At 43.7% G+C, this 26,374-nt stretch overlaps 1 protein-coding gene across 1 annotated transcript in view; it reads right to left on the bottom strand.

The window, feature by feature from the left end:
- LOC115121223 (protein GREB1-like) overlaps positions 1 to 26,374 on the bottom strand; it is a 64,712-nt gene that overhangs the window by 34,494 nt on the left and 3,844 nt on the right. The window contains exons 2-5 of the mRNA XM_065004293.1: positions 4,565 to 4,725; positions 4,174 to 4,281; positions 3,759 to 3,935; positions 1,153 to 1,335 (exon numbers count right to left, since the gene is read on the bottom strand). Coding sequence (XP_064860365.1) covers positions 1,153 to 1,335; positions 3,759 to 3,935; positions 4,174 to 4,281; positions 4,565 to 4,718 — 622 coding nt within the window. The 5' untranslated portion in view covers positions 4,719 to 4,725. The remainder of the gene's footprint in view (positions 1 to 1,152; positions 1,336 to 3,758; positions 3,936 to 4,173; positions 4,282 to 4,564; positions 4,726 to 26,374) is intronic.

Here is a 26,374-nt window from a genome sequence, read left to right as displayed (position 1 = left end):
TGAGTCCGTACATAGTCAAACGTTCCTCTTACGTTTGGGTCAGTATTAGGTATTCTGCCACTGTGTACTCTCTGTTTAGGGCTAAATAGCATTCTAGTTTGCTCAGTTTTTTTGTTAATTCTTTCCAATGTGTCAAGTAATTATCTTTTTGTTTTCTCATGTTTTGGTTGGGTCTAATTGTGTTGCTGTCCTGGGGCTTGTGTTTGTTAACAGAGCCTCCGGACCAGTTTGCTTAGGGGGCTCTTCTCCAGGTTAATTTCTCTGTAGGTGATGACTTTGTTATGGAAGGTTTGGGAATCGCTTCCATTTAGGTGGTTGTAAAATGTAACAGCTATTTTCTGGATTTTGATAATTAGCAGGTATCAGCTTAAATCTTCTATGCATGCATAATTTGCTGTTTTACGTTGTACACAGAGGATATAAGTCTCAATTATTTTTGTCAAACTAAGATTTACTCTCAGGGCCCAGGTCTGGGCCAGGTGCTGCAGACTGTTCTAGTGCTCTTTCCAATTCATTAATACATATGCTGAAGAGGGTGGGGTTTAAGATGCATCCATGTCTCACCCCACGGCCCTGTGGAAAGAAATGTGTGTTTTCTGCCATTTTTAATCACATACTTGTTGTTTATGTACATGGATTTTATAATGTTGTATGTTTCCCCCCCCAACACCCCTTTCCATCAATTTGTATAGCAGACCCTTGAGCCAAATTGAGTCAAAAATCCACAAAGCATGAGAAGATGGCCTTTATTTTGGTTTGTTTACTTGTGCAATTAGCGTGTGCAGGGTGAATACGTGGTCGGTCGTACAGTCATTTGGTAAAAAGCCTATTTGAAATTCGCTCAGCTCCTAAGTGGCGCAGTGGTCTAGGACACTACATCTCAGTGCTAGAGGCGTCACTACAGGCCCTGGTTTGATTCCAGGCTGTATTACAACCGGATGGGATTTGGAGTCCCATAGGGCGGTGCACAATTGGCCCAGCGTTGTCCGGGTTAGGTTAGGGTTTGGCAGGGATAGGCCATCATTGTAAAAAACAATTTGTTCTTAACTGACTTGTCTAGTTAAATAAAGGTTGAAAAAATTAAGTATATTGTTTTCACTGAGGAAATGTACGAGTCTGCAGTTAATGCAGAGGATCCCCCTGCCGTCTTACCGAGGCCCTTCCAGCAGATAGCAGCCCCTCTGACCAGCTGTCCCTGGTTGTTCCTGTACAGATGGTACTTTAAGTGCTTCTGTTTCTTCGGCTGGGTGCTCAGCTTCAGGTTGATGTGGTTGGAGAATTCTGTGAAGTAGCGAAAACCCTTCTCTCCACAGCCTATACAGTTCCCCGAGAACCCTGAGGATGACCACACAAACACTGGGTCAGAGTGTGTATCATGTGGTGACTCAGTGGAGTAACAGTAACCCTTTTCTCACGTAGTAGCAAGAGAAAGAGTGTGTGAGTGATGATTTTTCCATGGTTACAGCTGGGCTGTGGGTTGGTGTTCCGGGTGTATGTGTTTGTGTGTGTGTATGTGTGTGTATGTGTGTAGCAGAGCCCAGGTAGAGGGACTAATAATGTGTGTCTGTGTGTGTGTGTATGTGTGTAGCAGAGCCCAGGTAGAGGGACTAATAATGTGTGTGTGTATGTGTGTAGCAGAGCCCAGGTAGAGGGACTAATAATGTGTGTCTGTGTGTGTGTAGCAGAGCCCAGGTAGAGGGACTAATAATGTGTGTGTGTATGTGTGTAGCAGAGCCCAGGTAGACGGACTAATAATGTGTGTCTGTGTGTGTGTGTATGTGTGTAGCAGAGCCCAGGTAGAGGGACTAATAATGTGTGTGTGTGTATGTGTGTAGCAGAGCCCAGGTAGAGGGACTAAAAATGTGTGTCTGTGTGTGTGTATGTGTGTAGCAGAGCCCAGGTAGAGGGACTAATAATGTGTGTGTGACTGCAGTCAGGTACCCTGACCCTGTTCTCTATAGACTCTCTCTCTTTCTTACTTTTTGTCTCTCTGCCTCTTTCATATAAGCTTCCTCAATCCATCACTCAGTCCCATTCCATTTCCAGCCCCCACTCTCCCTCTCTCATTGTAGCTGCTGCTAACCTCACTCTCCCTCTCTCATTGTAGCTGCTGCGAACCTCACTCTCCCTCTCTCATTGTAGCTGCTGCCAACCCCACTCTCCCTCTCTCATTGTAGCTGCTGCTAACCCCACTCTCCCTCTCTAATTGTAGCTGCTGCCAACCCCACTCTCCCTCTCTAATTGTAGCTGCTACCAACACCACTCTCCCTCTCTCATTGTAGCTGCTGCCAACCCCACTCTCCCTCTCTAATTGTAGCTGCTGCCAACCCCACTCTCTCCCTCTCATTGTAGCTGCTGCTAACCCCACTCTCCCTCTCTCATTGTAGCTGCTGCCAACCCCACTCTCCCTCTCTAATTGTAGCTGCTGCCAACCCCACTCTCCCTCTCTAATTGTAGCTGCTGCCAACCCCACTCTCCCTCTCTCATTGTAGCTGCTGCCAACCCCACTCTCCCTCTCTCATTGTAGCTGCTGCCAACCCCACTCTACCTCTCTCATTGTAGCTGCTGCCAACCCCACTCTCCCTCTCTCATTGTAGCTGCTGCCAACCCCACTCTCCCTCTCTAATTGTAGCTGCTGCCAACCCCACTCTCTCCCTCTCATTGTAGCTGCTGCCAACCCCACTCTCCCTCTCTAATTGTAGCTGCTGCTAACCCCACTCTCCTCTCTAATTGTAGCTGCTGCTAACCCCACTCTCCTCTCTCATTGTAGCTGCTGCCAACCCCACTCTACCTCTCTAATTGTAGCTGCTGCCAACCCCACTCTCCCTCTCTAATTGTAGCTGCTGCCAACACCACTCTCCCTCTCTCATTGTAGCTGCTGCCAACCCCACTCTCCCTCTCTAATTGTAGCTGCTGCTAACCCCACTCTCCCTCTCTCATTGTAGCTGCTGCTAACCCCACTCTCCCTCTCTCATTGTAGCTGCTGCCAACCCCACTCTACCTCTCTAATTGTAGCTGCTGCCAACCCCACTCTCCCTCTCTAATTGTAGCTGCTGCCAACACCACTCTCCCTCTCTCATTGTAGCTGCTGCCAACCCCACTCTCCCTCTCTAATTGTAGCTGCTGCTAACCCCACTCTCCCTCTCTCATTGTAGCTGCTGCCAACCCCACTCTCCCTCTCTCATTGTAGCTGCTGCTAACCCCACTCTCCCTCTCTCATTGTAGCTGCTGCTAACCCCACTCTCCCTCTCTCATTGTAGCTGCTGCTAACCCCACTCTCCCTCTCTAATTGTAGCTGCTGCTAACCCCACTCTCCCTCTCTCATTGTAGCTGCTGCCAACCCCACTCTCCCTCTCTCATTGTAGCTGCTGCCAACCCCACTCTCCCTCTCATTGTAGCTGCTGCCAACCCCACTCTCCCTCTCATTGTAGCTGCTGCTAACCCCACTCTCCCTCTCTCATTGTAGCTGCTGCCAACCCCACTCTCCCTCTCATTGTAGCTGCTGCTAACCCCACTCTCCCTTTCTCATTGTAGCTGCTGCCAACCCCACTCTCCCTCTCATTGTAGCTGCTGCTAACCCCACTCTCCCTCTGTCCATCCATCTCACTCCACCGCCACTCTTTCTCAATCTCTTCAATCTCTTTCTCCCTGTCTATCCTCTCACCTTTAACCTTTCTTTTCCTTTCCGCTGGACCAGGGGTTGCCTAGCTCTGCTATAGACTGGGCTTTATATATATGTGTGTGTGTGTGTGTCTCACCCAGCAGTGCGTTGCATTCCCGTTCATCGGGCAGGAACCTGCGGTCGACTGCACACACCAGCAGGGTGTCTGGAGTGCCTGCAGACAAGGCCCCTACCAGCTGGAATCCTGGGGGCACGTCTTGAGGCTCTGACACCAGGGAGGATAGACGCAGGTCTCTACCCGCCTGGCAGAATCCTGAGAAGGACACACACACACACACACACACACACACACACACACACACACACATGCATAGGTAGGCACACACACACATCCACCCACACGCATGCACACACAAACACACACAAACTGTTAAACAGTGTTACCCTGACCTGTAACCAGACAGACAGAGATCTCTTTCCTCCAGACAGTACGCAGGCCAGGCAGCGTAAGACAGTGGGGGGGTGGAGCTGAGGGAACCGTGTGTTCGTACCGTCCGTCGTGCAGCATCCCTCTGGGGTGGGCTTCATCTTGTACGGGACGGGAGGGCTGTTGGACTCTGAGCCATCTTCCTCCTCCTCATTCTCATTCTCTACCCGGCCTACTGACACACACATGCTCATTACAGTGTTATAACACACTCACACTCACACACAAGTGCGCACACCAGGGGAGGCTGCTAATAATGGCTGGAACAGAGCAAATGGAATGGCATCAAACCATTTGTTTGATGTATTTGATACCATTCCACCTATTCTGCCCCAGTCATTACCACAAGCTCGCCCTAGACAATTATGGTGCCAACAACCTCCTGTGGCACACATATACAAAAACACACACACGCACACACACACACGCACACACACACACACACACACACACACCGTTGTGCAGGGTTGACTGCTTTGCCTCCAGGTAGAGCTGTGAGAAGACAGGCCGTGGCACCACAGTGTTGGAGCGGAGAGAAGCCTCGATGGAGTTATGAAGCACCTCCTCAAAACGTGTGGTCCTCAACTGGCCTGCATACGAGTTCCCCATCGCTCACCTACACACACAGGATTAAACACATACCATTTCAACATGACCTTGTTCATTACTGCTAACAGCTATAACATAACTCCCCTACACACACAGGATTAAACACACACCAGTTCAACATGACCTTGTTCATTACTGATAACAGCTATAACATAACTCCCCTACACACACAGGATTAAACACACACCATTTCAACATGACCTTGTTCATTACTGCTAACAGCTATAACATAACTCACCTACACACACAGGATTAAACACACAAGTTCAACATGACCTTGTTCATTACTGATAACAGCTATAACATAACTCACCTACACACACGCACGCACACGAGCACACTCATCCAGAGTCATCTCTCTCTCAATAATACATATGGCACTGTTGTCACTTCATCTGTCACCTAGGGCAACGTTTGTGGCATGTCCTATTTCCCCCTATCAATACTTTGACAGGGTGAGAAGGTGAGCCAGTGACTAAAACCCATGCTGGACAACATCCTTTTCAGGTCAGTAGAGCAACATGAGACAGACACAAAGAGCAGAGCCAGAAGCAAAATATCTTTAAGAAACTGAACCCAGAAAGAAAAAAAAGGATAAAAAACAAACATTCTAAACACGTCAAATAAATGGCCTTTTCTTCATGTGATTTTCTTTGTTAGATATGTTGACAATGCTGTGAAGAAAACTTCCTGAAAGTGACAGTTGATTGGTTGCTTCAAGAACACATAGGAAGAGACAGAGCAAAACTACTCAAACTTCCAGTTCCCCTATCAGTGAATATGATTAGGTAACTAGAGAGATTAGCACCGTATTTATTTTCCCTTTAGTGCTTTAACTATTTGTACATCGTTACAACACAGTAATGTCTTTGACATGTATTTTTTCTTTTGGAACTTGTGTGTTGGTAATATTTGCTGTTCACTTTTTATTATTTATTTCACTTTTGTTTATCCATTTCACTTGCTTTGGAATATAAACATATTTCCCATGCCAATAAAGCCCTTTGAATTGAATTGAAAGGTGGAGAGAGAGAGAGAGGTATAGAGGAGATGGACCCACTGGTTGCCCTCTAAGTTACAGAGAGCTGGTAGTCCCATCTACCAAACTACCAGGTGTGAAACAGGGAATGAACTCAGGGGGTATGCTCATTTGTAATAGAGCAGACCTAACTCACTCTATTAAATTCATCAAAACAAGAACATTTTACAAAAGGAAGGAAATGATCTCAACAAATCAAAATGTCCACCGGTGTGCTACTTATATCCACCCATTAGAATCCCCATACTTTAATGAAGACAGCTTCTCCATCCTGGAGGGGGAAATCATTCATATCCAGCCACAGGGACATGTACTAGTCTGTGGTGACCTAAATGCCAGAACTGGACAAGAACCTGACACCCCCAACACACAGGGGGACAAACACCTACTTGGAGGTGACAGCATTCCCTCCCCCATAGGCACAACTACGACAATATAACCAATAAAAACGGGTCACAACTCCTGCAGCTCTGTCGCACGCTGGGTATGTACATAGTCAATGGTAGGCTTCAAGGGGACTCTTACGGTAGGTACACCTATAGCTCATCTCTTGGCAGTAGTACTGTTGACTACTTTAACACTGACCTCAACCCAACATCTCTCAGAGCATTCACAGTCAGCCCACTGACACCCCTATCAGATCACAGCAAAATCACAGTCTACTTGAACAGAGCAATACCAAATCATGAGCAGTGGAGGCTCCTCAGTAAAATTTCATGAAAATAAAAAATGTGAAGCATTAAAAATGTATCCTTTTTAGATAAAACTATACTAAGTATATTCATATGTGACCAAATAATTGATTTAAATGTTTTGAAATGAAGGTCTATAGTAACTTCAACAGCACTCTCTGGGATAGAGCCAAGGTGTAGCCGGAGGACAGCTAGCTTCCGTCCTCCTTTGGGTACATTGACATCAATACAAAACCAAGAAGGCTCTAGGCCTCCTAGGTTCGATGTGTTGAGAAGCTTGGTGAGTTGGTGACAGTATTGGATAGAGATTGAAAAGTGATAGTTGAGCATTTTTGGGATATTATTCAATTCAAATTAGTTTCTTCAAATTAGAGATGACGGAGGAGGTAGACTATACAATGTTTTCTTGGTTTTAGAACTTTATTTTTGTGTCCAATTAGTGCAATGTATTTCAATTTGCCTTGCTAACTTCAGTAGCAGTAGCTAGCTAGCTACCTGACAGCTCGAGTGTGCAGTTTTCACCGCCAATGCTACTGAAAATGTTGTTTCATTTCATTTGAAGAACCCCTTTCATTCTCTGGGGTACGCAGAAAAGGTGTGAATTAAAACCGAGGGTCGACCTCTGCCTCAGATCAGTTTCATGAAGAAGCATTAAAAGGTGTGAATTAAAACCGAGGGTCGACCTCTGCCTGAGATCAGTTTCATGAAGAAGGATTAAAAGGTGTGAATTAAAACCGAGGGTCGACCTCTGCCTGAGATCAGTTTCATGAAGAAGGATTAAAAAATGTGAATTAAAACCGAGGGTTGACCTCTGCCTGAGATCAGTTTCATGAAGAAGGATGAAAAGGTGAGGGCGTTCAATTCCAATTGGTATAAAAAGTATAGCTGGTTAACAGGGAGCATTTCATCAAGCCACCAGTATTGCTGGCCTTGCCTGCTATTTGGAAAATCTGAGCCTTGGGCAAAGGTGGGTACAGTGAAATGAAGAACATTGATCGTTCAGCTAAACGGCAAAACAAAAGCAGGGAGCATATAAATGCCCACATCAGATTCAAGCTTCTGGGAAAAAGCTGCATCGATCATGACAAAGATCTGTGTATTCAAACTGCGCAACACAAAGAGAAAGTAAGAATAAACAGGGATGTTCTCTAAAGTTATGCTAACAAGTGGAACTACAAGGAGCTTGTAGAGGTAATGGCACGTTACGGTGCTTTACTTGCTGAACATATGGAACTTTCTACTGTCTTTTCTGGAATGACGAAATCAATTCTGAATGATTTGATAGCTTCCATTGCATCCATTAAAAGTTAGGTTAAAGAGAGGTTGATGCAGCACATGTTTTAATGCGCGGTCAAGTAGGTATTTATTTAGCAAAGATAATAACACTATCACTCCAGACAGACCCAAGCAAAAACTCATTCCATAAATGTTGGAGCAGCCCAGGCTACACCTTAACAGAGATCTGACATGCTGTATGTGATGAGAACAACACCATTTTTCAGTCTGATCAACAGTAGGCTGATAATAGCAGCTGCATGCAGCCTATGCGCCCTGTCCATCTGGTCAGCATTAACAAATTGGTAACGTTATGTATTTATAGTCCATTTGTGTGTCAGGAGAAAATGTGAATGAGATCAAATTTGGTTTATATTAACTTGGGCTGGCTAGGCTGCCTATACGTTTCCAGTCCCAAATTATTAACTGGAATGAATCAATCAACATAATAGTGAGTAGGGGAGAGCGATGTATGTTGTCACACTTTTCACTCTGTCTAAAATTTACTGGGCACAATACATCACAATGGTATAAATGTCATACCAAATGAAAGGCACATATTTTGTATTCATTACATCTTCATATCTTATTTCAATATGGAGTTGTTGACCGTGAAATAGAGAGTGAGCACTTGTGACAATTTGCCCCATCAGTGGGTAAATTGTCATACCATGTCGGGTAAATTGTCACACCATGTCGGGTAAATTGTCATACCATGTCGGGTAAATTGTCATACCATGTCGGGTAAATTGTCATACCATGTCGGGTAAATTGTCACACCATGTCGGGTAAATTGTCACACCATGTCGGGTAAATTGTCATACCATGTCGGGTAAATTGTCATACCATGTCGGGTATGACTGTCGGGTAAATTGTCATACCATGTCGGGTAAATTGTCACAAATAAGAACACTAATGAATTAATTGTGAATATTGATTTTATTTTCAAATTCAACTTCATTAAAGAGCATGCATCCCTGTTGTAAGGTTGTACCCCAGCCACCCTAAAGCCTGAATGTTCAAGGGGGTTGCAGCCAAAGGATAGGCGATTGCCACAATCCCAGGTATGTCATAAATTGACATTGTCTTCCCGGGATTGTTCCTCATCCAGGCATCACACGCGGTGTTGATGTGCCTCTTTAGCGGCCCGTAGACAGACCTGTCTAAGGGTTGAAGCCAATGAGACAGGGAATGACGGCATAATTATGCCATTTTATTTGGCATAATTGAGTGCGTCAATGGACAGATGAGACTTGTGGTTTTGTCCAAAAGGAGTAAACAGGGCTTCTCCTTTGAGAAGTTCATATGCTCGACAAAATGTTTCAGGAAGTCAACAAAGTGCACATCTTTCATCCACCCAGAGGGATTTTCCTTTGCTGCCAGGTGGCCCGTTGATCTGGAAATGATCGCGGAAGTTGACACGGGGGAATATCAAATATGGAGGTATACTATTCCCTGTGGCTGAGACAGCACAGGCCAGTGTGACAAGGGTTCCCCTTTCAGCAGAGGTCAGTGACCCTACCTACTTTGAATCCATGTCTGCCTACCACTTTGTTATGTTTATGTACAGTGGTCACCCCAGTTTCATCGACAAACCATATGTCTCCTGGTCCAAACTGATATCTCTGTAGCACTTCTGCTACATTGTTGAAGGAAGCACTAACCTTTTCTCTGTTGAAGCTACTTGCCCTGACGAGGCTAGTTGCCTCTGGCTTTCTCAACGACAGTGTTGGGTGCCGCTTTAAGAAGCCTGTAAACCACTCCAGGCTGGCATTTTCTTTTTCTGCCCACATTGGTGCGAACTTCAGCTGGTGTGCCGCAGCAAACTGGTAGGCAAGTCTTCTAACCTCAAAAAATGTCAAACAGAAAACCGAAGAAAATGAACAACAATGACAAATGGTTTTATGAAGAAATTGAGAAACCTATCCAGCCAAAAACATATAGACCTAGAAAATATGAGGCTACGCCTTCACTATAGTGATACAATGAAACAACACAGAAACACACTACAGAAAAACAAGGAACAACATGTCAGAAATCAGCTGTAATTGAAGAATCCATAGACTCTAGCAGCTTCTGGGAAAATTGGAAAACACTAAACAAACAACAACACGAAGAGTTATCTATCCAAAATGGATAGATGGATTAACCAGTTCTCCAATATTTTTGAACTGAAAACAATGTACAAACAGCAAAAAAATATACAGTGGGGAGAACAAGAACTTCAACTGTGAGAGATGGAATCTAAAACAAAAATCCAGAAAATCACATTGTATGATTTTTAAGTAATTAATTTGCATTTTATTGCATGACATAAGTATTTGATACATCAGAAAAGCAGAACTTAATATTTGGTACAGAAACCTTTGTTTGCAATTACAGAGATCATACGTTTCCTGTAGTTCTTGACCAGTTTTGCACACACTGCAGCAGGGATTTTGGTCCACTCCTCCATACAGACCTTCTCCAGATCCTTCAGGTTTCGGGGCTGTCGCTGGGCAATACGGACTTACAGCTACCTCCAAAGATTTTCTATTGGGTTCAGGTCTGGAGACTGGCTAGGCCACTCCATGACCTTGAGATGCTTCTTATGGAGACACACTGCAGCAGGGATTTTGGTCCACTCCTCCATACAGACCTTCTCCAGATCCTTCAGGTTTCGGGGCTGTCGCTGGGCAATACGGACTTACAGCTACCTCCAAAGGGCTGTGACCGCTGGATCCTTCAGGTTTCGGGGCTGTCGCTGGGCAATACGGACTTACAGCTACCTCCAAAGATTTTCTATTGGGTTCAGGTCTGGAGACTGGCTAGGCCACTCCATGACCTTGAGATGCTTCTTATGGAGCCACTCCTTAGTTGCCCTGGCTGTGTGTTTCGGGTCGTTGTCATGCTGGAAGACCCAGCCATGACCCATCTTCAATGCTCTTACTGAGGGAAGGAGGTTGTTGGCCAAGATCTCGCGATACATGGCCCCATCCATCCTCAATACGGTGCAGTCGTCCTGTCCCCTTTGCAGAAAAGAATGATGTTTCCACCACTCATTCTTCTTCTTCCTCCAAACACGGCGAGTGGAGTTTAGGCCAAAAAGCTCTATTTTTGTCTCATCAGACCACATGACCTTCTCCCATTCCTCCTCTGGATCATCCAGATGGTCATTGGCAAACTTCAGACGGGCCTGGACATGCGCCGGCTTGAGCAGGGGGACCTTGCGTGCGCTGCAGGATTTTAATCCATGACGGCGTAGTGTGTTACTAAAGGTTTTCTTTGAGACTGTGGTCCCAGCTCTCTTCAGGTCATTGACCAGGTCCTGTCGTGTAGTTCTGGGCTGATCCCTCACCTTCCTCATGATCATTGATGCCCCACGAGGTGAGATCTTGCATGGAGCCCCAGACCGATGGTGATTGACCGTCAACTTGAACTTCTTCCATTTTCTAATAATTGCGCCAACAGTTGTTGCCTTCTCACCAAGCTGCTTGCATTTACATTACATTTAAGTCATTTAGCAGACGCTCTTATCGTCCTGTAGCCCATCCCAGCCTTGTGCAGGTTTTACAATCTTATCCCTGATGTCCTTACACAGCTCTCTGGTCTTGGCCATTGTGGAGAGGTTGGAGTCTGTTTGATTGAGTGTGTGGACAGGTGTCTTTTATACAGGTAACGAGTTCAAACAGGTGCAGTTAATACAGGTCATGAGTGGGGAACAGGAGGGGTTCTTAAAGAAAAACTAACAGGTCTGTGAGAGCCGGAATTCTTACTGGTTGGTAGGTGATTAAATACTTATGTCATGCAATAAAATGCAAATTAGTTACTTAAAAATAATACAATGTGATTTTCTGGATTTTTGTTTTAGATTCCGTCTCTCACAGTTGAAGTGTACCTATGATAAAAATTACAGACCTCTACATGCTTTGTAAGTAGGAAAACCTGCAAAATCGGCAGTGTATCAAATACTTGTTCTCCCCACTGTACATGATCAAATACAAATCTTACAATCAACTATTAAAGGCTATCAGAACACACTGGATTCTCCAATTACATTGAATGAACAACAGGACAAAATACAAACTCTCCAAACTCTCTTTTCACAGCATTATAAGGCTGCGTTGAGACAATAACTTATCAATGACCCAAGCCCAGCTCAGTTAATCCCTACCATTGTGTCGCAGAGTCATCATAATGCTACAACAAATGTACAATACACCAGGGGCATTGGTAGACACAATGTAAGTAAACTAATTTATGTCCCTCTAACTGCACTGAATGCCTCTGCTGATCCTACAGCTATTGTGTGCAGCTCACCCTGCTCTAACATAAATAACCTAATCATTTCTACTTCTTCGAAGCTTCCCAGTAAATGAATAAAAACAAGTAAGCATCCCAGAAGAAAAGTTCTAAAAATAGCCCATGTTAACATACAGTACCAGTCAAAGGTTTGGACACACCTACTCATTCAAGGGTTTTTCTTAAGTTTTTACTATTTTCTACATTGTAGAATAATACTGAAGACATCAAAACTATGAAATAACACATATGGAATCATATACTAACCAAAAAATTGTTAAACAAATCAATTTTATATTTGAGATTCTTTAAAGTAGCCACCCTTTATATTGATGACAGCTTTGCACACTTTTCCTCAACCAGCTTCACCTGGAATGGTTTTCCAACAGAGTTGAAAGGGAGTTCCCGCATATGCTGAGCACTTGTTGGCTGCTTTTCCTTCCCTCTGTGGTCCAACTCATCCTAAACCATCTGAATTGGGTTGAGGTTGGGTGATTGTGGATGCCAGGTAATCTGATACAGCACTCCATCAATCTCCTTCTTGGTCAAATAGCCCTTACACAGCACTGGAGGTGCTCCCGAGTATACTACCCGCCAATGCCCAGTCTTTTGACAGCAAAGTAGACGAAATTCAAGCAACGATTGCCTTCCAGAGATTGTAACATTCTCTGGAAACATAGCTCTCCCAGGATATGTTGTCGGAATCGGTGCAGCAACCGGGCTTCTCCATGCATCACGCCGACAGAGATAAACACCTCTCTGGGAAGAGGAAGGGCAGGGGTGTATGCTTCATAATTAACGACTCATGGTGTAATCATAACAACATACAGTAACTCAAGTCCTTCTGCTCACCCAACCTAGAATTCCTCACAATCAAATGCCGACCATATTACCTTCCATGGGAATTCTCGTCAGTTATCGTTACAGCTGTGAACATTCCCCCTCAAGCAGACACCAAGATGGCCCTAAAGGAACTTCACTGGACTCTATGTAAACTGGAAACCATATATGCTGAGGCAGCATTTATTGTAGCTGGGGATTTTAACAAAGTAAATTTGAGAACAAGGCTACCTAAATTCTATCAGCATATTGATTGCACTACGCGCGGGGGTAATACACGCGACTACTGCTACTCTAACTTCTGCGATGCATACAAATACCTCCCCCGCCCTCCCTTCGGCAAATCTGACCACGATGCCATCTTGCTCTACCGCCTCATAGGCAGAAACTCAAACAGGATGTACCAGTGACTAGAACCATTTAACGCTGGTCCGAACAATCGGAATCCATGCTTGAAGATTGTTTTGATCACGCTGACTTGGATATGTTCTGGTCAGCCTCAGAGAATAACATTGACCTATATGCAGTGACTGAATTTATAAGGAAGTGCATTGGACATGTTGTACCCACTGTGAATATTAAAACCTACCCTAACCAGAAACCGTGGATGGACGGCGGCATTCGCGCAAAGCAGAAAGCGCAAACCACCACATTTAACCTCTCTTGGGTAGGTGGCAGTATTTTCACGTCCGGATGAAAAGCGTGCCCAAAGTAAACTGCCTGTTCCTCAGGCCCAGAAGCTAGGATATGCATATAATTGGTAGGTTTGGATAGACAACACACAAAAGTTTCTAAGACTGTTAAAATAATGTATGTGAGTATAACATAACTGATATGGCAGGCGAAACCCTGAGGACAAACCATCCCACCCAAAAAAATTCAGTCTACCACTATTTTCAATGGCTGCCACTTTTATTAGAAGGCAAAGTCCTCCCTGATTGCAGTTCCTAGGGCTTCCACTAGATGTCAACGGTCTTTAGAAAGATTATCAGGCTGGTTTTTAGAAAAATGGCCCGGAAATTGTAGTTTTTCTAGGTGGCTCCCATTTTGGCTGTAGTGTTTCCAAGCGCGTGAATGAGAGCGCATTCTTTGGTATTTTTTCTCCGGTAAAGACAATAACGATTCTCTGTCTTGTATAGTTTATTTACGTATTAGGGTACCTAAGGTTTGATTATAAACATTGTTTGACTTGTTTGGAAAAGTTTATCAGTAATGTTTGGGATTAATTTTGTATGCATTTTGATGGAGGGAAACTGGGTGGATTATTATTATTATTATTGACTAAGGCGCGCCAACCAAACTGAGTTTTTATGGATATAAAGAAGGACATTATCGAACAAAGGGACCATTTTTGATGTAACAGGGACCTTTTGGAGTGCCAACAGAAGAAGATCATCAAAGATAAGGCATTTTGCTATTTCCGACTTTCCGGCACCTGCCTGGTTGAAATATGTTTTTCATGGTTTTGTATGCGGGGCGCTGTCCTGAGATAATCACATGGTGTGCTTTCGCCGTAAAGCCTTTTTGAAATTTGACACATAGCGGCTGGATTAACAAGAAGTTAAGCTTTATTTTGATGTATTACATTTGTGATTTTATGAAAGTTAAATATTGATAATTCTGTAGTTTGAATTTCGCTCTCTGCAATTTCACCGGATGTTGGCCAGGTGGGAAGCTACCATCCCACTTGCACATAAGAAGTTAACAATGGAAAGAGATCTGGGAATATGGCTGAATATAAACAGTGTTGTCATTACCTCCGCAAGGCAATCAAACAAGCGAAAAGCGAAGGGACAAAGTGGAGTCGCAATTCAACGGCTCAGACACGAGACGTATGTGGCAGGGTCTACAGGAGATCATGGACTACAAAAAGAAAACTAGCCACATCACGGACACCGATGTCACGCTTCCAGACAAACTAAACACCTTCTTTGCCCACTTGAGGATAATACAGTGCCAACGTCGCGGCCCACTAACAAGAACTGAGCCACCCCCTCTCCTTCTCTGTGGCCAACATGAGTAAAACATTTAAACGTGTTAACCCTCCCAAGGCTGCTGGCCCAGACAGAATCCCTAGCGGCGTCCTCAGACCATGCGCAGACCAGCTGGCTGGTGTGTTTACGGACATATTCAATCAATCCTTATCCCAGTCTGCTGTCCCCACATGCTTCAAGATGGCCACCAATTTTCCTGTACCCAAGAAGGCAAAGATTACTGAACTAAATGACTACTTCTGTCATCATGAAGTGCTTTGAGAGACTAGTCAAGGATCATGGAAGCAAGCTTCCAGAAAATTGGAACAGAAATGGAGGCAGTATCGAAGAGCCCTCACTGCTGCTCGATCATCATATTTTTCCAACTTAGTCAAGGAAAATAAGACCAATACGAAATGTATTTTTGATACTGTCGCAACGCTAACTAAAAAGCAGCATTCCCCAAGAGAGGATGGCTTTCACTTCAGCAGTAATAAATTCATGAACTTCTTTGAGGAAAAGATCATGATCATTAGAAAGCAAATGACCTTTTTAAATCTGCGTATTCCTCCAAAGCTCAGTTGTCCTGAGTCTGCACAACTCTGCCAGGACCTAGGACCAAGAGAGACACTCAAGTGTTTCAGTACTATATCTCTTGACACAATGATGGAAATAATCATGGCCTCTAAACCTTCAAGCTGCATACTGGACCCAATTCCAACTAAACTACTGAAAGAGCTGCTTCCTGTGCTTGGCCCTCCTATGTTGAACATAATAAACGGCTCTCTATCCACCGGATGTGTACCAAACTCACTAAAAGTGGCAGTAATAAAGCCTCTCTTGAAAGAGACAAACCTTGACCCAGAAAATATAAAAAACTTTTGGCTTATATCGAATCTTCCATTCCTCTCAATTTTTTTTTAGAAAAAGCTGTTGTGCAGCAACTCACTGCCTTCCATGAAGACAAACAATGTGTACGAAATGCTTCAGTCTGGTTTTAGACCCCATCATAGCACTGAGACTGCACTTGTGAAGGTGGTACATGGCCTTTTAATGGCGTCAGACCGAGGCTCTGTATCTGTCCTCGTGCTCCTAGACCTTAGTGCTGCTTTTGATACTATCGATCACCACATTCTTTTGGAGAGATTGGAAACCCAAATTGGTCTACATGGACAAGTTCTGGCCTGGTTTAGACCTTATCTGTCGGAAAGATATCAGTTTGTCTCTGTGAATGGTTTGCCCTCTGACAAATCAACTGTAAATTTCGGTGTTCCTCAAGGTACCGTTTTAGGACCACTATTGTTTTCACTATATATTTTACCTCTTGGGGATGTCATTCGAAAACATAATGTTAACTTTCACTGCTATGCGGATGACACACAGCTGTACATTTCAATGAAACATGATGAAGCTCCAAAATTGCCCTCGCGAGAAGCCTGTGTTTCAGACATAAGGAAGTGGATGGCTGCAAACTTTCTACTTTTAAACTCAGACAAAACAGAGATGCTTGTTCTAGGTCCCAAGAAACAAAGAGATCTTCTGTTGAATCTGACAATTCATCTTGATGGTTGTACAGTCGTCTCAAATAAAACTGTGAAGGACCTCGGCGTTACTCTGGACCCTGATCTCTCTGTTGACAAACATATCAAGACTGTTTCAAGGACAGCTTTTTCCATCTACGTAAAATTGCAAAAATCAGAAACTTTCTGTCCAAAAATGATGCAGAAAAATTAATCCATGCTTTTGTTACTTCTAGGTTAGACTACTGCAATGCTCTACTTTCCGGCTACCCGGATAAAGCACTAAATAAACTTCAGTTAGTGCTAAATACGGCTGCTAAAATCCTGACTAGAACCAAAATATTTGATCATATTACTCCAGTGCTAGCCTCCCTACACTGGCTTCCTGTTAAGGCAAGGGCTGATTTCAAGGTTTTTACTGCTAACCTATAAAGCATTACAAGGGCTTGCTCCTACCTATCTTTCCGATTTGGTCCTGCCGTACATACCTACACGTACGCTACAGTCACAAGACGCAGGCCTCCTAATTGTCCCAGGAATTTCTAAGCAAACAGCTGGAGGCAGGGCTTTCTCCTATAGAGCTCCATTGTTATGGAATGGTCTGCCTACCCATGTGAGAGACACGAACTTGGTCTCAACCTTTAAGTCTTTACTGAAGACTCATCTCTTCAGTGGGTCATATGATTGAGTATAGTCTGGCCCACGAGTGTGAAGGTGAACGGAAAGGCTCTGGAGCAACGAACTGCCCTTGCTGTCTCTGCCTGGCCGGTTCCCCTCTCTTCACTGAGATTCTCTGCCTCTATCCCTATTACCGGTGCTGATATCCCTCCAGTGGTGTGGGGGCTGTGCTTTGGAAAAGTGGGTGGGGTTATATCCTGCCTGTTTGGCCCTGTCCGGGGGTGTCATCAGATGGGGCCACAGTGTCTCCTGACCCCTCCTGTCTCAGCCTCCAGTATTTATGCTGCAGGAGTTTATGTTTCGGGGGGCTAGGGTCAGTCTGTTATATCTGGAGTACTTCTCCTGTCTTATCCGGTGTCCTGTCTGAACTTAAGTATGCTCTCTCTAATTCTCTCTTTCTCTCTCGGAGGACCAGAGCCCTTGGACCATGCCTCAGGACTACCTGGCATGATGACTCCTTGCTGTTTCCAGTCCACCTGACCGTGCTGCTGCTCCAGGTTCAACTGTTCTGCCTGCGGCTATGGAACCCGGACCTGTTCACCGGACGTGCTACCTGTCCCAGACCTGCTGTTTTCAACTCCCTAGAGACAGCAGGAGTGGTAGAGATACTCTTAATGATCGGCTATGAAAAGCCAACTGTCATTTACTCCTGAGGTGCTGACTTGTTGCACCCTCGACAACTACTGTGATTATTATTATTTAACCATGCTGGTCATTTATGAACATTTGAACATCTTGGCCATGTTCTGTTATAATCTCCACCCAGCACAGCCAGAAGAGGACTGGCCACCCCTCATAGCCTGGTTCCTCTCTAGGTTTCTTCCTAGGTTTTGGCCTTTCTAGGGAGTTTTTCCTAGCCACCGTGCTTCTACACCTGCATTGCTTGCTGTTTGGGGTTTTAGGCTGGGTTTCTGTACAGCACTTTGAGATATCAGCTGATGTAAGAAGTTCTATATAAATACATTTGATTTGATATCACCTCCACGTTACCGGCCACCCAAGATCTCAGTTTGCATACCGCCCTAACAATTCCACAGACGATGCAATCGCCATCCCACTGCACACTGCCCTATCCCATCTGGACAAGAGAAATACCTACACTAACGTTCAAAAGTTTGGGATCACTTAGAAATGTCCTTGTTTTTAAAAGAAAGGCACATTTTTATGTCCATAAAAATAAAATAGAATTGATCAGAAATACCGTGTTAATACATTGTTAATGTTGTAAACAGTGAAAGGGCGACACAGGGATGCAGGCCTTCTAGGCAGTTCTAGGCAGTTCCTCTGTCCAGTGTCTGTGTTCTTTTGCCTAACTTAATCTTTTCTTTTTATTGGCCAGTCTGAGATATGTCTCTTTTTATTGGCCAGTCTGAGATATGTCTCTTTTTATTGGCCAGTCTGAGATATGTCTCTTTTTATTGGCCAGTCTGAGATATGTCTCTTTTTATTGGCCAGTCTGAGATATGTCTCTTTTTATTGGCCAGTCTGAGATATGTCTCTTTTTATTGGCCAGTCTGAGATATGTCTCTTTTTATTGGCCAGTCTGAGATATGTCTCTTTTTTTGCAACTCCCGGAGTCGCCTCTTCACTGTTGACGTTGAGACTGGTGTTTTGCTGGTAATATTTAATGTCATTATTTGTCATTATGGGGTATTGTGTGTTGATTGATGAGGGGGAAAAAAACCATTTAATCCATTTTAGAATAAGGCTGTAACCTAACTAAATGTGTAAAAGGTCAAGGGGTCTGAATACTTTCCAGAGGCAGTGTATACAGTCACTACCACATTCTCTATACATACTAAAGGTGTCAGCATGCTTCGGTTTGGCTATCCGAACCGAAAGAGTGTGCTCGCATACTCCCTTAAAAAACCTTTGCTTGAAAAACAAGAAAAAAGAGGAAATAGTACTGGTTGTCCATTTTGAGATGCCGTAGCCAGTATACACTTCCTCAAAACAGTCTGAATTAATCTAAGATACAGTGCAGTCAAAGATTTCTATAAGTAAACCAAGATAGACCACAGCCTGCCATTTCCAACGGTGGGCAGAAGAAGCAAGGAAGTGGGCAGAACAAGCACGAGCTAGCGAGATCCTATTGGTGAGTTCGAGCTGACATCTGCATATTTCCATTCGGGAACACCTCCTCTGTGAAGTGCGCGTGTGCAATAACTCAATTCGCCCTTGCACTCCTTCTAAACAACTCGATTTAAAAATAACGATGGGTGGGTCTAATCCCATGATTCTGGATCAGAAGGTTATGTGTTCGATCCCAGTGGTGGACACTTGTAAAATAGTTTCTGTTTCAAACCTATCCCAAACCTTAACCCTTATCTTAATCATTCAGAATGAGTGACTAAACTTAATGTTTTAACCATATCCCAAACCTTAACCCTTATCTTAATCATTCAGAATGAGTGACTAAACTTAATGTTTTAACCCTATCCCAAACCTTAACCCTTATCTTAATAATTCAGAATGAGTGACTAAACTTAATGTTTTAACCCTATCCCTATCCCAAACCTTAACCCTTATCTTAATCATTCAGAATGAGTGACTAAACGTAATGTTTTAACCCTATCCCTATCCCAAACCTTAACCCTTATCTTAATCATTCAGAATGAGTGACTAAACTTAATGTTTTAACCCTATCCCAAACCTTAACCCTTATCTTAATCATTCAGAATGAGTGACTAAACTTAATGTTTTAACCCTATCCCAAACCTTAACCCTTATCTTAATCATTCAGAATGAGTGACTAAACTTAATGTTTTAACCATATCCCAAACCTTAACCCTTATCTTAATCATTCAGAATGAGTGACTAAACTTAATGTTTTAACCCTATCCAAAATCTTAACTCTTTAACCTTCTGAATTTGATGTTTGGAGAAATAGAACAATACTGAAAGGAGGAGTCAACGCAGGATGTCAAAAACCATTTGAAATGTGATGTTTAGAGCAATTTAGGAATTCGATGTTTGGGGAAACGTGGAGGAAAGTCTAATTCTGCAGTGAGACTGTGAGAGCATGTTGTGTTTATGACCCTTCTCTCTCTCACACACACATTTCAGTCTTGTATTCAAGAGCCTCTACAACCCCTTGTCAAACAGCGCTTAAAACGCAGCTTTTCTACCGATCTCAACCTCACATTACACATCACAGAGTGGAGATGCTGCCTATCATAAGCATATTTTATGGTACATTTGAATAAAATAGTCAGTTAAAACATGGATAGCACTCTTAAAGGAAAATCCCACTCAAAAACTATCTTTTGATATTTGTTTCATTAGTCCATTGTTGACATATTCCCCAAATGTTTTACACTCTTAGAAAAAAAGGTTCCAAAAGGGGTTCTTTGGTTTTCCCCATAGGATAACCATTTTTGGTTCCAAGTAGAACCCTTTTGAGTTCTATGTGTTATAGGTAGAATATTTTGGGTTCCCCAGAGGGTTCTACATGGAACCCAAAAGGGTTCTACCTGAAACCTAAAAGGGTTCCCCCTGGAACCAGTAATGGTTATCCTATGGCGACTGCCGAGCAATTCTTTGGGAACTCTTTTGTCTAAGAGTGTACATATGGGGAACGATCTTCCTTGGAAAATAAGTCTTTGATGCCATCAATGGGACTTCCTGGTAAGAATACTTCTGATAGATGAAAGTAGACTGTGTCAGTGTGGGATCTCTGTCCTGTGTCAGTGTGGGATCTCTGTCCTGTGTCAGTGTGGGATCTCTGTCCTGTGTCAGTGTGGGATCTCTGTCCTGTGTCAGTGTGGGATCTCTGTCCTGTGTCAGTGTGGGATCTCTGTCCTGTGTCTGTGTGGGATCTCTGTCCTGTGTGTGTTCTCACCCTAACAAGCAGACACTGGCCTTCTAAAGAGTAGAAGGGAGGTGCAGAAGAAGAACATTATAGGCTTTTATCCATCTATAAGAGCAGGGCCTAAATTACACACACACACACACATTCACGTGCACACACACAAACACATGCTAACAAGATCTCACGGTTTTACCAATTTGACTTCAGATTTTGACATTCGTTGATGTTTCTCCAAACGTCAAATTTCTAAGTTCTACAAACGTTACATTTCAAAGGTTAAGTTTGGGAAAGGGTTACGGTTATAAAAGAAACAACTGGACAGTTAAGTTTAGGCATTATTACCTAATGGTTAAGTTAAGGTTTAGGCATTATTACCTAATGGTTAAGTTAAGGTTTAGGCATTATTACCTAATGGTTAAGTTAAGGTTTAGGCATTATTACCTACTGGTTAAGTTAAGGTTTAGGCATTATTACCTAATGGTTAAGTTAAGGTTTAGGCATTATTACCTAATGGTTAAGTTAAGGTTTAGGCATTATTACCTAATGGTTAAGTTAAGGTTTAGGCATTATTACCTAATGGTTAAGTTAAGGTTGAGGATAGAGCTACAACAGAAAAAACTTGCCAATTAAGTTTAGCAAATATCATACCCCCTTAAGAATGCTAACGTCCTCTGTTATTGTAATGGTGAGAGGTTAGCATGTCTTGGGGGTATGATATGAAATGATAACATCCTCTGTTATTGTAATGGTGATAGGATAGAGAGAGAGAGAGGTCACGATCAGATGAGCTCCTGCATTTTTCAGCATTTTCTTTAAAAAAGATAGATTAGGAGTTAGATAAACTTGGATTTTTTGTCAGGAACACATACTGGATTCTACCCTCTACAACATAACCTCTACTTCAAATCAAAACGTAAAACCTACAACCTGATTTTGGACGGAATTACGGAATCACCTGGAAGGTTCACAACTACCAAGATTTATTACTCTATACAGCAAATTCTCTGGAAAACAACGGAAACCTGAAAACACCATCCAACCTGGAACTGAGTGAGTAATGTTTAGTCTGAAACTATATTTTATCTCCAAAAGCCAAGAAGAAAAATACACAACATTACTTTATAAGGACTGAATTCTAACATAATTCTGCCAAGCTTGATACAGCTTCAACTAGCACTGCCGTGTCAAGTGAGAGGTGTCAAAGCCCATTAGACCAACAATGGCAGGAGAGTCACAAAGTCTACCCCAACCAAATGGAGAGGCCTTAGAAGCTCCCTCCCGCTGTTCAGAGTTAATTAAAATACAGTACCCTTTGCATATAAAGAATGATAAGGCAAGAAAAGATTACAAAATGAAGCTCCTTATGGAAAATCAAGAGACACTTTTTGCTGACTATTACATAAATGGGAACATCAGCAACCTTATCTTCCACCCAAACCATCCCCTGGCATGGCACAGTGCTATATTAGCACACTACCCCTTTGTTAAGAGAGGGGGGGTTAACGAGGGGTGGAAACTCAGAATACTTGATAACGAGGACTCAGGTAATATAAATATCTATAAGTCCGGAACAGTAATGGTACAGGGTAACCCCAAACAGTTTCAGCTGGACTTTCACCTAATCAAAGAATTAGCCCAGCAGGAGAAGCTCTCCCTTGATAAAGATACCCCCACACCGAGGGGGTCAGACCAGACCTCTTCATTATGTAACCCCACAGACGAGCAACCCCCAGCAGAGAGTCAACCTCCCAGCACAGATTACCACTCCCTCATTGAAATGAAGGACAAATTCACCCAGCTGGAGGTAAGGCAGGTGGAGATGGAACAGCAGGTGATTACACTTCAGTCAGCACAGACCCAGACAACAGTCCAGCACAACAACACCCCCTTAACCAGACCCGGAGAGCTGGAGGTGGACAGAGACATATCTGCACTCTGGACAGTGGTGAGACAACTACAACAGGAGAAAGAGGAGCAGAACAGAGCACTAGAGGAGAGTATCAGACTGCTGGTGGAGGAGAGGTTGAGGGGGATGGAGGAGAGGGTGAGGGGGACGGAGGAGAGGTTGAGGGGGACGGCGTGTGACAGAGAACAACCCACTAGAGAGGTGGCCACCCCCACAGAGAAGCCAGCAGAACAGCCCCCTCAGCACCCGACAAAATTCTCGACACCACAGCAGAACAGTCGAATGAAGAACCCCAAGCCCAGCGGCTCTCACCCCCTCTGAGCACCCCCCTGTCAGCCACCCTGATAGCCTTTCTGACAACCCCCCCACACCCACTGAGGACAAACACAAGACACAGATTGTACTACTTATGGACTCAAATGGGAAATATATAGAAGAAAAAAAACTTTTTCCCAAACACAGTGTGTCTAAACTCTAGTGTCCAAACACCCAGCGCGCCCTAGACCTTCTGTCTGAGGCCAAACTAGGCTCACCCAGCCACATAATAATACACACAGGCACAAACGACCAGAGAGCACAGCAGGAAAGGGTGGCCACAGCACTGAAGGGAGTGATTGAAAAGGCTTCTTCTACTTTCCCCAACGCACAAGTGAACGATCTGAGAGACAAGGCTATGCCATCAAAAGGAACATGAATTTCAACATACCGATTAGGATCTGGCTGAAAATACTTGAATCAGTCATAGAGCACATTGCCCTTTATGGTTGTGAGGTCTGGGGTCCGCTCACCAACCAAGACTTCACAAAATGGCACAAACACCAAATTGAGACTCTGCACGCAGAATTCTGCAAAAATATCCTCCGTGTACAACGTAGAACACCAAATAATGCATGCAGAGCAGAATTAGGCCGATACCCACTAATTATCAAAATCCAGAAATTCTATAACCACCTAAAAGGAAGCGATTCCCAAACCTTCCACAACAAAGCCATCACCTACAGAGAGATGAACCTGGAGAAGAGTCCCCTAAGCAAGTTGGTCCTGGGGCTCTGTTCACAAACACAAACACACCCTACAGAGCCCCAGGACAGCAGCACAATTAGACCCAACCAAATCATGAGAAAACAAAAAGATAATTACTTGACACATTGGAAAGAATGAACAAAAAAACAGAGCAAACTAGAATGCTATTTGGCCCTACACAGAGAGTACACAGCGGCAGAATACCTGACCACTGTGACTGACCCAAAATTAAGGAAAGCTTTGACTATGTACAGACTCAGTGAGCATGGCCTTGCTATTGAGAAAGGCCGCCGTAGGCAGACATAGCTCTCAAGAGAAGACAGGCTATGTGCTCACTGCCCACAAAATGAGGTGGAAACTGAGCTGCACTTCCTAACCTCCTGCCCAATGTATGACCATATTAGAGAGACATACTTTCCCTCAGATTTCACAGATCCACAAAGATTTCGAAAACAAATCCAATTTTGAAAAACTCCCATATCTACTGGGTGAAATTCCACAGTGTGCCATCACAGCAGCAAGATTTGTGACCTGTTGCCACGAGAAAAGGGCAACCAGTGAAGAACTAACACCATTGTAAATACAACCCATATATATGCTTATTTATTTTATCTTGTGTCCTTTACCATTTGTACATTGTTAAAACACTGTATATATATAATATGACATTTGTAATGTCTTTATTGTTTTGAAACTTCTGTATGTGTGATGTTTACTGTTAATCTGTATTGTTTATTTCACTTTATATATTAACTTTATATATTATCTACCTCACTTGCTTTGGCAATGTTAACACATGTTTCCCATGCCAATAAAGCCCTTGAATTTAATTGAATTGGATAGCATGTCTTGGGGGTATGATATGAAATGCTAACATCCTCTGTTATTGTAATGGTGAGAGGATAGCATGTCTTGGGGGTATGATATGAAATGCTAACATCCTCTGTTATTGTAATGGTGAGAGGATAGCATGTCTTGGGGGTATGATATCAAATGCTAACATCCTCTGTTACTGTAATGGTGAGAGGATAGCATGTCTTGGGGGTATGATATCAAATGCTAACCTCCTCAGTTATTGTAATGGTGAGAGGTTAGCATGTCTTGGGGGTATGATATCAAATGCTAACATCTTCTGTTATTGTAATGGTGAGAGGTTAGCATGTCTTGGGGGTATGATATCAAATGCTAACATCTTCTGTTATTGAATGGTGAGAGGTTAGCATGTCTTGGGGGTATGATATCAAATGCTAACATCCTCTGTTATTGTAATGGTGAGAGGCTAGCATGTCACGATTAATTCAGGATCATCCGTAATCGTGGTAGCATCCACATGTCCTGTAGGCTCAGTGGACACAAAAGGTGTCTCACAGGGGTCAGGGGCCAGGGAGGGTTAAAGGTCAGGGGCTAGGGAGATAGCCAGGGGTTGTTCTCTCAGGACTGGCCACCAACCCATTCTCGTCAGGCCTCTGACCTCCGCGCACACACGCACGCACGCACGCACGCACGCACGCACACACACACACACACACACACACACACACAGTCCTAACCTACTAAAGGTTCACATTACAGGCACAGCCAGATGCATTCAGAGCTCCTCCATCTCAAGGCATGAGCTAGGAAATGTTTGTTTGTTCTTTGTGTGTGTGTGTATTTCAGTGTATGTGTGTGTGTGTTGTGTGCGCACATATGTGCACAGTGTGTGTGTTTTTTATCTATTTTTGTGTCAGTGTCAGCTGGTGAATATGGCAGCAGGCAGCTCTTTGAAACGGAGCTGAATACTCCGAGGCCAACCCCTCGTGAGATGGGAATCCAGTTTAGCAGATGCTACAACATTACTGACCCTAAACAAACACGTTCTTTCACTGTTTCCTCAATAGCTTCTTGGATCAATGTGCCCATCCAGGGACACAAGCTGCCCAGGAGGGATAGGGATGTGGAATAGGGAATATAAGACAAGGAATATGGAATGGAGGCTGTTCCCGGAAAAAACTCTGAGGGAGCTCTCTGAACTTCCTTGAAATGGTACACAGTGTCGCTCTTAAGTATCTTTCTCAAATAAACAAAAAAGTAATTATATATACTATGTAAGTGCCATGTAATGGAATCTTTGCTACATCTCATTAGTCCTAAATTGTTACAATGCTTCTTTGTTCTCTCTCTCTCTCCCTTTCCCTCTCTCAGACTCAAACTGTCTCTCTCTTTCTCCCCCTTTCCCTCTCTCAGACTCAAACTGTCTCTCTCTTTCTCCCCCTTTCCCCTCTCAGACTCAAACTGTCTCTCTCTTTCTCCCCTTTCCCTCTCTCAGACTCAAACTGTCTTTCTCTCCCTTTTTCTCAGACTCCTGTCTCTCTCTTTCTCCCCCTTTCCCTCTCTCAGACTCAAACTGTCTCTCTCTTTCTCTCAGACCCTCTTCTTTCTCCCCCTTTCCCTCTCAGACTCAAAGACTCTCAAAACTGTCTCTCTCTTTCTCCCCCCCTCTCTCAGACTAAAACTGTCTCTCAGACTCCCCAAACTGCTCTCTCAGACTCAAACTGTCTCTCTCTTTCTCCCCCTTTCGCTCTCTCAGACTCAAACTGTCTCTCTCTTTCTCCCCCTTTCGCTCTCTCCTTTCTTAC

Source organism: Oncorhynchus nerka, linkage group LG18 (genome assembly GCF_034236695.1).
Source record: "Oncorhynchus nerka isolate Pitt River linkage group LG18, Oner_Uvic_2.0, whole genome shotgun sequence".
In the NCBI taxonomy this organism is placed as follows: Eukaryota; Metazoa; Chordata; class Actinopteri; order Salmoniformes; family Salmonidae; genus Oncorhynchus; species Oncorhynchus nerka.
Note: the sequence above shows the minus strand (reverse complement) of the source record. Positions and strands in the feature narration are given on the sequence as shown.